Consider the following 14168-nt stretch of genomic DNA (forward strand, 5'->3'; position numbering starts at 1 on the left):
AAAAATGAAAAAGAGAATGAATTGTATCTCATGTCAATGGAGTTCGATTTTCTTTTTTCTTTCTTTCAGATATTGCTTGTCGATGAAATGAAACGAAACAAGAAAATTTTCACCTATTAGCCCTTATATTTTTATCTAACTGTCCAATGAGTGACATTTGGCGAAAATAATACACCGCCAACATTCTCTTGCATTGTAATGGCAACCCTTTCTGAATCAAGAGGCGCTACGGTCGCCTTGACGTCAGCTACGCAAGAATGACTTCTATTTAAATGAAAACCTCGGAGGCTGGTCTCGTGGCAGTTGCGCATCGGATACACGATTGGCGGTAGGGCACTTGCTCGTCTTCCCCGCGAAGTGGATTTTTTTAGATTTTTTTAAATTTATTGTCTTGTTATCACATAATTGGTCCCCCATGGCTATTGTGCGTGGTGTAGTAGATTGGTACACTAACCTCATGGCCGCCGGAGGTAAGTGACATTTTAATTTCGATAAACTTGTAAATCACGTTGTCTAACTGTCAAATTTGAGAAAATTCGAAAATTTGTGTAATATTGAGAGTATAAGTTCAAAAAATTTTATATAAGTGTATATTGACCTACAGAAATGCATGTAGTGTTGATTTTGACATTGTCAAGATTAAATTTCCAAACAAAACAAACTTCTGAATTTCAACTAGCAAAGAAATTGGTTTATGTGCTCCATTTTAAGTTATTCTTCATGCCTGCACGAGCAATTACAAAGTAAAACTATCTTGATAATTTTTCTAGCGTTTTGTGATTTTTTTTTCTTCATGATGGAGAAATTAATTTATAGCAAACTAGTAATTTGTAAATGCAATTTTTTAGTTTTCAAGGAAAAAATCGGTGGGGGGGGGGGGCTTTAGGTGCAGTAATAATTCACTCGTTTCCTGCATTAATGGTTTACAGCGGAGAAATTGTGCGGGAGAAGGGGGGGGGGGAATTGAAAAGCAATGTTAAACTAAAAATGAATGATAAGTATGTATACCACCATATCTTTCTTTTCTGCATCTTTCTACACAACGTGTCTTTTATGTATACCATAAAAGCACAGAATGTGAAATGCTGAATTTTAACAGGACAATTGTTTGAAAAATGTACTTCTTTGACGTAAATGAATTCATAATTTGGAAAAACACTTCTTGCACAGTTTGCAAAGAATTGTTTGCATTCTAGTTGGCCCTTTAAATTTATACTCTAGATATTTAGCTTGTTTTGAGCTTTTTGCAGTTTATGGGCATCTTTGCTTGATTTTTCAGAGTTCAAACAACCGTTTAAATTTTAACTTTTAAATTAAAACATATGACGATTCATTTTTATTAAATTAGTCCCGAATTTCACATTTTACAAGTTATAAAAAGATTTTTTTCAATAAACTATTTCACAAAATTCTTAAAGGTATGATTTTAAAGCATTGAATTTCTGCTTTAAATTTCTACTCGAAGTGAAAAAAAAAATTTTGAATTTCATTAAAGTTAAAGAATTATCCTCTAATTTTAAGAAAGTTTTTTTTGCATACAATTGAATAATTTAAAGGTGGTTCTCGAGTAGGTCTTCGTGTTATGAGACCCGTGTGTACTAATTGATTTTAGTCGATGGTTAATGTGTTCGGATAAATGTCGCTCTAAAATAAAGGCTTGAATTCCACAGCATCGACTGTATGTGGCAAGGAGTTCAGAAGTCCAACATGGGGATAATGTTCAAAACTTTGTTATTCTTGAGAACTTGGAAACTTATAAATTTGATAAATGAGAACAATAGTTTCCTCAAACTAACTTTCTAATAACTTTTTCTTAATCTCCAACTTACGGTTTTTAACTCGATTTTGCTTGTGAACAGACGCATGTGTTAAGAACTGCAATATGTGTAGAGAACAGCAGCGAAACTTCAATTTTTAAAATTGAAAAACCCTCTTTGTTTGATTTAATAGCTTTAATCTAATTTAATACTTAAATTCACGGCAATTCGAAATAACAAACCATTGAAAAATGTACGCAAATGGCAAGCTTTTCATTTAAAATTATACTGTTGGATTTTTCGAATAAAATGATAAAACATTTTGAGGTTGTTTTGAACACAATCTTAACGATAAAATTAATGTCACTTCTATCGGTTATTCCAAACTAATTCATTCAGGACATTAAACTAGTTCCAATGGCAGTAAAACTTTTTCCCTTTAAAAGAACTTAGTTTGTCTTTGACTGAAGGAACGGAAACTTTCACTACCTTTCAAAAACTTCATTAAATTTTAGGGATTTAACTCATGCATGTACAATAGTTTAAAACTTAATTCTTTTAAGCTCATTAAATATTTACATCTTTGAATTATTTTCAATCATTATAATTTTAATTGCGAGAATTGAATTTGCATTTTCAGTTGTCCGTCCAACTGTCGACCATCTATCACAACCGCACCTCTCGTCGCTGAAATAACGGCGCCTTTGTTGCTTTAGTTTTCCCAGCGTGGTTGCCCTTAGTGATGGAAAAACAGCTTTAGCCGTGATGTCTCCACAAAACAGTCGCTTGTTCGTGACAGGACACCATTTGCAGCTTATTCGCATTGTCCGCAGCTTTTTAAACAAATATTTTCATCAAATTCTGAGGGTTAATAAAGCTTTTTTTAACCTTTTTGTTATGAATTCCAAAATTCTTGGTATTTCTCAACTTTAAAAGTAGTATTTAGGCATTTACTTAAATACTGCTAGAAAATCAATGTTTCGGAAGAAAATTACTGTTTTATTTTCACATAGAACATGCAAACGGAGTTTCAACTAAATTTTACATTAATGCTCGACAATCGTTACTGGAAAGTTTGAGTATAATTGAATGCGGCAAGAAACAAAATACAAAGTTTTTCTAAAATGTAATGAAAGAATGTCTTTCAGAAAAGAACACTAAAATCTTTATCTTTGAGGAACTTGCTTGAAGTAGCTTTTTGCTTGGTTGTAATACAGTCGAGCCCCGTTAATTCGAACACGCTTAAAGCAAATTACTGCTAAAAGGAATTAAATTTGCGATCCCCGGCCCATTGTATTTACACAACGCTATTGCTTTTCGGATAAGACTAATTAGTTTTCAAGTCCCTTTGAATTCGTTTTAATGTTTGGCTGCATTATTCTATTTCAAAATCTTTGGGACTTATAACCAATCAGTACAAACCCAAAAAATTTTCGACCTTTTAAGATAAATTTGAAAGTTTAAATTTTAATTCATACCTTGAATTTGGCGGATTTTTCGTCGTGCCTGGTAATGAGATTATAAATGACTATAATAAATATGATAGCTGAAAATAAAACATGCATTTATTTTACTTAGTCAAATTTTGTTATTGAGCAATAGTTTTTCGATATGAAAGTAATTTTTTTGAAACGAGCTATTTTGGAAACTTTTGTAGTATACAGATTAAACATTAAGTTTTAAATGGAGTTGAAATTTAGTAAATACTTCTAACTGACTTATTTGGGATTTGTCCTTCATAAAAACTCAGTATTAAAGGAAGATTTTCATGAAACTACTAATTTAGGTTCGTAATTCTCGTATAGTTGGGATTTTTACTGCCATGATTCGTTCCTTTAAACATGTGAAATACGGAAGCGAATATGTATAAACATTGTAGTTACAGTTCATTTCTTTTGGTTTCAGAATATTTGAAAGCTAAGGAATAAAACTCATGGTCTAATTAACTATTCGACTAAAGCAACGGTTAAAAAAATAAAAAACATTAGAATTTTTCGCGGAAGACTAAATCTTTGATCTTTAAAACATTACGCTTCAGTATCTAGAGCGGCAAAATGAAGATTCAATCCTCAGCCTTGAACTAGCCGACCGGATTTTCCTGTAATCTTGACTATAACATGAATTGAGCTTGTCCTTTTGCGAAGATTTCTTCTAAAGGTTCATCTTGAAGACACATCTGAACTTTTACTTTAGAATAACAAAATTGATTGAATTTACTTCTAAGTGTTTCAATTCGTCAATTGGATATTATACCTTTTGTCATAACTTACTTGATTCCAAAATAATAATGTATTTTAAAGTCTTGTCATATGCATCACACAAATACAATTCTTAAATTTGTCGTTTAGATGTTAAAATTGTTTTAGTGTTAAATGATAGACATGTAGAAAGTTCGTGAAAATATGTAAGAAAGTATTTACGTGATTTTAAAGTTCGTTATAAGTTAATCTCTTGCCTTAATTTACTTTAAGTAATTAACATAACTGAATTTTTGAGTCATACAAAAATGTCATATGCCAGGAGACCATTGTATTTGCCTTGTAGTTTTTTTCTTTTGCGGAGCAAATGTCTGGGGGTTCGAAAGAACACCTTTTTAAGGTAAAAGTTTTGATCTAGAATTAATAGTTCATGATTAATACTTACGAAAGAAAATAAAAACACGATATTTTCAACTAAAAGAATGAATATATTTCAAAGCTTAATCTTCGAGAGTGGCACTCAAATTATCTACAGAGGAAAATATCTTTAGAAACCTAAAACTAATGAGCCAAAATATATCCAGGATTTGAATAGAGTAGGCGACAGTATCTGCGTGCTTTTTAATATGAATTTAAACATTAGCGTTGTAAATTCACGAAAGACAAACACAAAATAATGTACAGTACGAAGAAATGTTTTCTTAGTTTTAAAACACGTATGTATTAATTTACCAAATAAGTCATTTTAAAATTCACGCGTGATAAACTTCTCCTGCGTTCTGATAATATATATAAGATAAATTAAAATTCTTTCTTCAAAAAAAAGGTTGATGTTTAATGATAATGAAGCAACGGGTTTGCAAATATCTGTTTGAATCATACTAGTCACCTTTTATCATCAATCTTAATCTTGTTGACAATTTTAGTTCATAAAAGCGGACCTCCTATTTCGTCTCGCTTATTCGTGCCGATTCAATTCTCCCGAATTCATTGCCACTTGTTGACTTTATTTGATTTTCATCAGGATGGATCTCTTTTCACCCCGGTTTTTAACCTACTTTTCCCTAAAATTTGATAACTGGAAGATATTTTTCGTAAATTGCCAATTTAAAACTTCAAACAAATTGAAAGTAGGCTTTTAATATAGTCATGACTGTGTGAGTGGCAAGACACTTGTTTTAAATTGAGATCTCAATCCTGTGACCAGAAGGTTCATCTTGCATTTCAAACATGGTCCTTTGAAACAAGGGAGGGCGGGAGGCATATAAACTTAATTTCTGAGGGAGACTAATTGCAGGAAATAGAGTATTCGGGAAATTTAGAATAAGGATTGCTAGTATTTTCACTTAAAAGCGGGATCGAGATTTTTAAATCAAGTTAGATCCCGCATTTCAATTGGACATTACTTTTACTACTCTTAAAAATGTTACGGATAGGAAAGGTAGAAAAAATTATAATTTGCTATTACTAAGAAAAATAGAAGTACACTTACTAATGCCGTTTCAAAATACGCAGTCGACAATTCAAAGCAGATTGCAAAAATTTAAAGAATTAAGTATTAAATATTTCTTGAATTTCCAATCCTGCTTCCCCAAACCAAACCCCTGTAAAAAGCGTTTCTGTGCGGTATGTGTCTTTCCGCAGCGAAGCTTCATCTTGGAATTCGTATTGTGATTATGCACTAGGGTGGAACGAAAAAAACAGGTTTTATTTTCGAATTGTAATAGTGCAGAAAAGTTGCGATTGGTGAAGACTAACAAAACAAATTTTTAAAATCGGATAATATCTTCCGATCCCGCAACGAGCCTAAAAATTTGAAAAAATGGAAAATTTCATGTGTTCTTACCGATTTTTTAAAAATTTTGCTTCAACGTTTCTTTTTAATACTCTAAGACGGAAAAGTTACAATTGGGGAAGCCTTCAGAAATTTAAAAAAAAACATATTGTAATCGAATAATACTCTCTGATCCAGGAACAAGCATGAAAACTAAAAAAGGGAGAATTTCATCTTTTCTTAGTGATTAAAAATAAAATTGTTGTTGTTTTTTCCCCGCTGTTACAGGGAAAACCCTTTAAAAAAACCCTATATTACACATAAACATTAATTTATTTCTTGACTTTTAAGGTATCCTCTAAACATGCAAAACTACCATTCTTTGCAACAAAAACATTTTCAAATAACAGAAAGTTATAAAATATTTACCAAATTCACAATTCAGTATACAAGTCCTATTGTTTTAAGCGTTACTTGTTGAAGCTAATTTATAATCAGATTTTTTGGAAAATTCGGGCATAATTGATCTGGATTTCAATATTGCTCTTATGTAGCCATCTCTTGATTTAAATCCACACACTTTGAGTGAAGCTTCCGTCACTAGCTTCACACATCTTTAGACAGCTTGCGTATGGCAGGTGGATAGTTTTATATCCCAGTCGGGTATAGTGCCTGTTACAATAAAATTTTCAATGTCTTTGTTAGGACCTTTTCGAAGAAGAGGTGAAGATAGCTTTGTAGTGTACCAATTAATAATCTCTGTGTAATCTTCTGCTTCGAAATTTAGAGATGGAATGGCAGTTTCTAATGCTTTTACCTTTAGAAAGAAACTCTCTGGCTTTTAACGCACTTTTAAACGCTGGTTCTCTTATGTGCCCCCTTTCATCAAACACCACTGCCATTAATAAGTTTTCAAGATGCGCAAATAAAGAGTTTATTTCAATGACAGGGTAAACAACTTGTTTTAGATTGTCAGGTAAGTATCGACAGGTTTGAATTGTTCTGTAAACATGAATGGCACCGTCTGTGAAATTTTTGCGGTTCTTTATTTCAAACCAGACCGGCATGTAACATCGCAAAATAAGTCACTATGTGTTTTAACTCACCTGATGGGATCGATACACTTACGTACAGTCTAAGAACTCTATTTGCACAAGTGAGCCATCTGGAATGAGAGAGTGGGCCGGGGTCACGATTTGACAAATCATTTGGACAATTGCCACCCTTTATCGCTTGAGATATATCTAAAAGATATCTTTGATCCTTGCTCAAGCACTTTCTGTTTACATCTGGAATGGTACAGTCAATTGCTTGAAAACCTATTACCGGCAATTTTTCGCAACCTCTGAGTTGTTCTCCTATTGATCCAGAAAATGAACTTGGGCCAGTTGTTACACCATACAAATGCCGAAAAAGATAGCGAAAAGGAAACTATATGAAATGTAATAAACAAATAGCCCATTACAATGTTCGTCCAATATAAATTTCAAATTGACGAATCGCGCCACTTTTCCATCCAGTATTGATTTTAGTACCATCGCAACCTACGATGGCTAAACCATCCAGTGAAATTCTTTGTTCATTTAGATATAATACAATGCTATTCACTATGTCTTTGGCTGATCCAGAGTTTGGAGACACGTGAAACGGAATCAGGTTCTTTGATAATAGAATAATGCTCTTAAGGACTTTCTCGTAATTATTTTCTGCAAAGATGGATTCATGTTTGAAACACGTTAAACAGAGCAAATAGACATCACACGCACATTAGAAACATTGAGAAATACTGATGCCAGCACGACCGCTTAATTCATTTAAGTAAGATACCTATAGACACAAACCAGCTAAAAAGCTCATAAATTCAAGATCGTGAGGCGCTAATGGGTCGTATTAGATGCATACACTGTACTGAGGGGCATAAACAAATATGCGTCTCGCGGGATTAAAGGGCCATGTGGACAATTTCACAGGCAGGCTAGTACTAAAATATCACATTTATTTTATAAACGTTCTTTCGTTAGTATTTCATACCGAACTTATGAGGATAGTTAAACTAAAAGAAAAAAAAAGCTGAAAAAGGGCTTAAAGTTTACATTTTTAAATATGTAGGTTCGTTGCGCGATCGGAAGATCTTGTTTTATTTCAAAAAGATTTTTTTTGCTTTGAAGTCTTCACTAAACGTAACTTCTCCGTTCTGTAGCCTGAAAAAGCACATTGAACCAAAAATGTTAAAAATTTGGAAAAAAAAACCTGGAATTCTCAACTTTTTAGATTTTTAGGCTTGTTTCTGGATCAGAAGGTATTATTCGATTTCAATTTGTTTTATTTACTGAAGGCTTTACCAATCGTAACTTTTCCGTCTCAGAGCCTTAAAAAGAAACAGTAAAACAAAATTTTTGAAAAATCACTAAGAAAATACGAAATTTTCCATTTTTTCAAATATTCAGGCTCGTTGCGGGATCGGAAGATATTGTCCGATTTTAAAAATTTTTGTTTTGTAAGTCTTCACCAATCGCAACTTTTCAGCACTATTACGATTCGAAAGTAAAAACTTTGTTTTTTAGTTCTACCCTACTATGTACTCGTGGTTGCTTTTTTACGTTATAATTTTTTGCACAGTGAGCTATAAAAAGTAAAACTTGCTACATTCCTTGTTTCAATGGAAACAATCATGCCGCTCAGAGAAAATGAAATGATCAGCTTTCCTTTCTGCTTACACAGCTATACTTCTGTCATCGACAGTGACGGATTTAAAAAGACGTAATTGCGAGGGACCCCATGATAATTGACCCCGAAATGGGGTGTAAAATTGCATATGATAAATGCTGTACATAGTGTTGTGATAAAAGGGCCCCATGAATCGGAAACATTTCGATTGTCGTATTTTTTAACAAATAATCTCTGAGCACTATTTCCCCAATTTCTCCGATTCCTCTTTAGCCGTGAACCGTTTTATTCTCAGGAGCATTTTTTTTTTCTTCACAATAAGAAAAGGTTAATAGATTTGGCATTTCAATTTGAGATTAATGTTCGAATTTTAAGTCATGATCTCGACTTTTTTACGTTTATTTCTAAAATATTTTTAATTTTGAAATTCCATTATACTTGAGCAATTGGAAAAATTTATAGAAAATGATTGGCTGTTTTTAACACGCTGTTCGGCCCCTTGAGGATCTCCTAGAAAAAACCAAGAGTATATTTTTTTATTCAATACCTGGAGTCTTAATTATCATAATAAGTCGTAATTCGGTGTCAGTTGAAAACAGCTGAAATCTGTCAAACGAGGTTATTCCCGCGAGAGGGGAAAAGTCTGAACTTTTCCCCGACTCTCGGCGCAGTAGACGCGCTATTTCGATTGTAGGTTGACTTCATATCGAGTACTTAGTTCCGTTTGCTGCAAGAAAATACTAACAAATGAAGACATGGCTCCGGGGTGGTTCTGCACTAATGCTCCGGGAGACGAAGGGGGGAGAATACCCGACCTATATTTAATGAAAAGATAAGTTTCTCTTTAATTTCGTGGCGTGCGATGCTAAAGTTGAGCAATTCTAAGAGTGAAATTGAATCGTTTTTCTGCCGTAGTAGCCGAATGTTTCGGGGAAATGCCACTGGAAGGTCATGGCTTTTTTCCGGGCAATTGGATTTCTGACTTCACAAGACATAGTGAACGTATTTCGCAAATAAACGGTTACGTAAATTTTGTACATACCGGGAAGAGTAACATTGTCTCTATCTTTCTGATACTGTATTAGCTCATTTTAAATTCCAGTAGTAATTATTAGCTTCCGATACACGCAACTTTCTATGTGCTTTCGATTGTGTGAATTCTTTATAAATTCGGAGCAATTATAGCTAAATTTTAGTACTGAATGTAATCTTTTGGAAAGCTTTACAAGTTGTCGACGAATTCCAATTTTCACTTCGAAATGAATTTCAATATATTGACATTGAAAGTTCTAGGCAGATGAGGCCAGTTGAAAAATCATATTTACTAATGTTGGGCCTGAAATACTCAATTAGGCGTCTGGTTTGAAGTGTACATCGTAATTTCTTAATATAAAAGTATTTTAAGATTTATTTAAAGAATTTTTTCTCCTGAAAAAAATTGGAACGATAAGTCTGAAAAAGCAGAGAATGCCAATCAAATTTAATCACCAAAATGTGCAAACCTGAAACTATTATTCTTACAAATTAGTTTTTAGGGCAAACTTTCATTGCTCATGTATTTATTTTCCTTGCTAAAAACGTAACATTTTACTAAGCAGAATCAAGTTGAAAGATAATTTAAAAGTAAATAAACTGAGCAAAAATTTGATCTGCAGCGAATAGTTTCATCGGTTAAACGTTCAGAAATAGCACGCTATAATAGTTAGCATTCAAATTATCCAACTTAATCATAAATCTATTTTACAAATGTTTCTTCCGCTTACATTACTTAACTTTGATTCATGAGCATTCATTAAATAACGTATAAAAATGATCTAGAGCCGAGAGTTCTTTCACTGATTAACTATTTTAGCTTCACACGAGACACACAGCAAGCATCGCATTTCCTGTTCCCGAACGGTTCTACAAGTAGCATTCCGTTTAATGGCACGACTTTGCCGAAAGTACACAATGCATGAATGACGAAGAAAAAACATCAAAAGCTATGGCTTTTTGAATTGTCCTTGACTTTCAGAATTCAAACAATTATTTTTGTGGCTTAAATATTAAAATTGTGAAACCTTAGAAGCGCAAAAACCATGAGGTTACATCGCTTCGCGCAAAAATTAAAAATGGTTACTCTCTTATTTACTTAATTTCAACAAACGGAACCGTGAAAAGCAAAAAGAGAACGTACTTTATTAAACTTTTAAAATCAACAGCTATGTAACTGAAATAGAAACAAGAATGCAAAGCTTTACTCTCAAGGTTCCGCAGATAAGTTTAACCAGATTCATCGATAGCATAAGCTTATGAATTTCAAATATCTGTCAACAATTATTCTAATTTGATAATAGTATTCTTATTTGATAGCAGTAACTGAATCGACGAAATGTGTTAAGTTTTTGAAATTTTTATGAGTTATGTTTAGGAAGTTAATAAAAGTCGCAAAGTGTTGTTATGGAAGCATTTATTTGTCACTTCTCAGCGACTGTTTCCTTTGACGCAATACCTTCTGCTTCTGTTTAAAAGTAAAATTTTAAAACATTGACTTTCAAATTATGAAATTGCGTTTAGTCGTAACATCTTGATCCTTCATTTATTTCTATTATCTTGACTTAATTTTTATTCAATTTTCGACTGCTTGCATTACATACTACATTCATTTCTAGTTTCAAAGACTTTTATAATCTTTCCCGAGAAGTATGAGACATATCTATTTAAAATATAGGTAAATTAAAATTAGTTATATTTCACAGCATCTGAATTACTGTAGGTTACTTGCATTATTGAAACATACGATTATTAACTTTTAAAACGAAACAAAATTTTATGTTACGAAAATACTCGGAATTACTATGAAAATTTAATTTCTACAAACCCAAAGCTAAAAAAGTGTTAAAATATGAACTTGCAATCGTATCTCTTGGATTTGATGGTCTCTATTCGGTGGCAAATTTCCTTGTTGAATGATTTCCAACATTTGTCTTTCCACTGTGCCTTATTTCGAAAAAGCTTCTGTTTTTTAAGCGATTTTTGTTAATTGTATTTGTGCTATGATTTGGAGTACAATTTAAGTCATTAGGTTCATTGTTCTCTAACCGTAATATTTAGTGTAGTGCTATTCTAATTGCACGTAAGGCATAAATCTTGCATAAATACAAAATAGATATATTAATAAAATTCATTTAATGTAATTATCGATCGTACTGCTACGCTTATATTTGAATTTAAGGGCGAATGAGAGGCTATTTCACAGAATAGCTTTTCAACACAAACTAAAGCGAGCTTATCTTTCAAAAATACCTCACCAGCTGATCGTACACGAATGACAATGAAATATCAAAATTACGTTCGAACAGCAATAGATGCTCTAGTAAATTAGTGGCAGTAGTTAGGGACTAGTGCGCTATTTGAACTGAAATGTTGTTTGTTTCTTCTCGCCTCGCCTCCAAAAATTTACGTTGTGGCCCTTGAGTAAAAAGGATAGTCCCGTGGATTAGACGTAATTAACGAAAAAAAAGTTCGCCATGAACGCAGTGTCGAGCACGATATGGTTTTTCGGCTGTAATGATGAAAGTGGTTTTGTCCATTATTTGGCGGGTACAACGGCCAAGCTATCAGCACGAACTTGGTTAAGCACCTACTTCAGCTTCACTAAGAAGTGACACGAAAGATGGAAATTGTGGAATCCCCTTACTTGACCACCACTTTATTCTCATAGCGATAGCTAGTTTCTTCCTTGCGGATAAAAGAACATGCCCTTTAGTGATATTAGCTGTATGATAGGTTTGAGAAAATTTACTCAAACTCCCAGTGTAGTACTTAACAGTTATATTTCAGTTTTAAGTGCTCTTCGACATAAAAATTAAATCTTAAATTGAAATACAGGCTGCGAACTTGAGTTCATATTTTGTACATACATTTCAAGTCTCTAGAACCAGGACAGTTCCAAGAAGTTCCAGCACCCGGGTCACGAGTTTCGCTGCAACTCTACCCCAGAATTTTAATTTAACAAATATTCTCGAAGACTTCACTACTGCACAAAAACAATTTATCCTCAAGTTTCAATACTTTCTGTCCTTCATTGCTTTTAAACTTTGTACAGCGTTTTTGACCCTTCCCTTGCCAATTGGAAATTATTCTCTATTAAGAAAAGTTGAATTAAAATCAGCACTTTTTCCGTATCTCAAGGTCATAGCGCCGGAGGCGAAAGCCAGCTCTCACTCTTTGGTTGGCCCAGAACTTACCTTTAATTGAATTGAACCTTAAAGTATTAGATTAATGTCAAGCACAAATTTGGGAACAGAAATTTAAAGTGCTAACTAGATTTCTTTTTAGCAATGTTATTTCAGAATTTTATTTTAACGTATAGCCTCCAAATTCCCGAGGAGATATAAAAGAATACATAACCAATTCCTTACTCATCATTAGCTTCACTGAACGTTATCTTCATTTTTTAATGCTCAGTACGAACAAATGATTTCCCTTGGCCGTTTAAGTACAGTCACTTACAAGGTTGTAATCAGGCTTCAGTGTTTACGCTATTTGTAACAGCTCTTCGCAAACCAAGGCTATCTTACGCTTCAGGTGATTGTAGACGTAATTTTTCACAAAGTTTTTCGTAAGCGTAATTGCTTCATCTTATTTCATCCAAATGATCTTATTTTTAACGGCACCTGATCATTGTTTTTGAAAGTGGAGGGCATCTAAACTTGTATTGTACGTACAGTAGAACAGTAGTTATTAGTAGCAGATTATTTGAACATCCCTTTTGTTCTTTGGACCGGGTCTCCCTTGAATTGTGGCAGTTTGAAACACATGAATTTGATAGATCATGGTTTATTTATATTGCAGCGAAATGTGAAGTCATGAGTCGTCGTAATTTTTATTGTATTAAAATGCTTTAATCAGTCGTATTTTATTTTTTAAAATATCTTTAGTCAAACATTGAAAACCGAAATATGATTAAACTAATTTTTACTTAAATGCAACTACTGTTTAGTTTCTAAGTTTTCAAACAACTCTTAACTGAACTAGGAAAATGAAGAGTTATGCATGTATGACTGCGTACTGAAAACTTCAACATCCATTTTGTTTTCCAAACGCTTCAGTTTGTAACGTGTTTTTACGAAATATGATAGTGCATTATGTCCGTTGCTATGAAATTCCGACTCGCCTCATTGTTTAATTTATCAATGATCCATAACAATCTTACCATTTGAGTTTGCTAATGAACTCTTGCAAAGCAAAATTCAAATAAATCGGAATAACCCGATTTGCAGAGAACGAAACCATAATCTACTTAGCCAATACCAAATGCTCAATTACTGCTACACAATCTGTTTGCAATCTTTATCTCCAATTAAGACTTGACGGGAGTTTTAAGTTCACCGCAGCGGTTGCTTATCATGAAACTTTTAAATGAACTACGAAGTTGCGCCAGATATTAAGACACTGCTTTACTTTCTCTTTTCTGTTGCATCTTGTGCTTTACTAGTCAGATTTCATGACTTTTAAATCGTATTTCAGCTCTCAAAGACTAACAGCATTATCTCTAAAAATGAAATTGGCGAACTTTCAGAAACTCTATTTCAGTTAAGGATGAAACTAAATAGTTACTTTGGTTCGATTGAGTTTATACGTAGATTAATGTTTGCAACTTAATGTTATCAGGTTGCATAAGATCTCACTTGTACTGTTTAAAACGATTTCATCGACGAATTTGCACTTTGATTTGTATCAGTTCTAATTGATGGGCAATATGCAATGCTTGTGCCACCGTTGGGTAAC

General features: G+C 33.1%; 1 protein-coding gene across 1 annotated transcript in view; it reads left to right on the forward strand.

Annotated features, from left to right (window-relative positions):
- Window positions 1-302: 302 nt before the first annotated feature.
- Window positions 303-14168, forward strand: part of LOC129217431 (elongation of very long chain fatty acids protein AAEL008004-like) — a 63618-nt gene continuing 49752 nt past the window's right edge. The window contains exon 1 of the mRNA XM_054851728.1: window positions 303-470. Coding sequence (XP_054707703.1) covers window positions 416-470 — 55 coding nt within the window. The 5' untranslated portion in view covers window positions 303-415. The remainder of the gene's footprint in view (window positions 471-14168) is intronic.

The sequence above is a fragment of the Uloborus diversus genome, chromosome 2 (assembly GCF_026930045.1).
Source record: "Uloborus diversus isolate 005 chromosome 2, Udiv.v.3.1, whole genome shotgun sequence".
NCBI classification, from domain to species: domain Eukaryota; kingdom Metazoa; phylum Arthropoda; class Arachnida; order Araneae; family Uloboridae; genus Uloborus; species Uloborus diversus.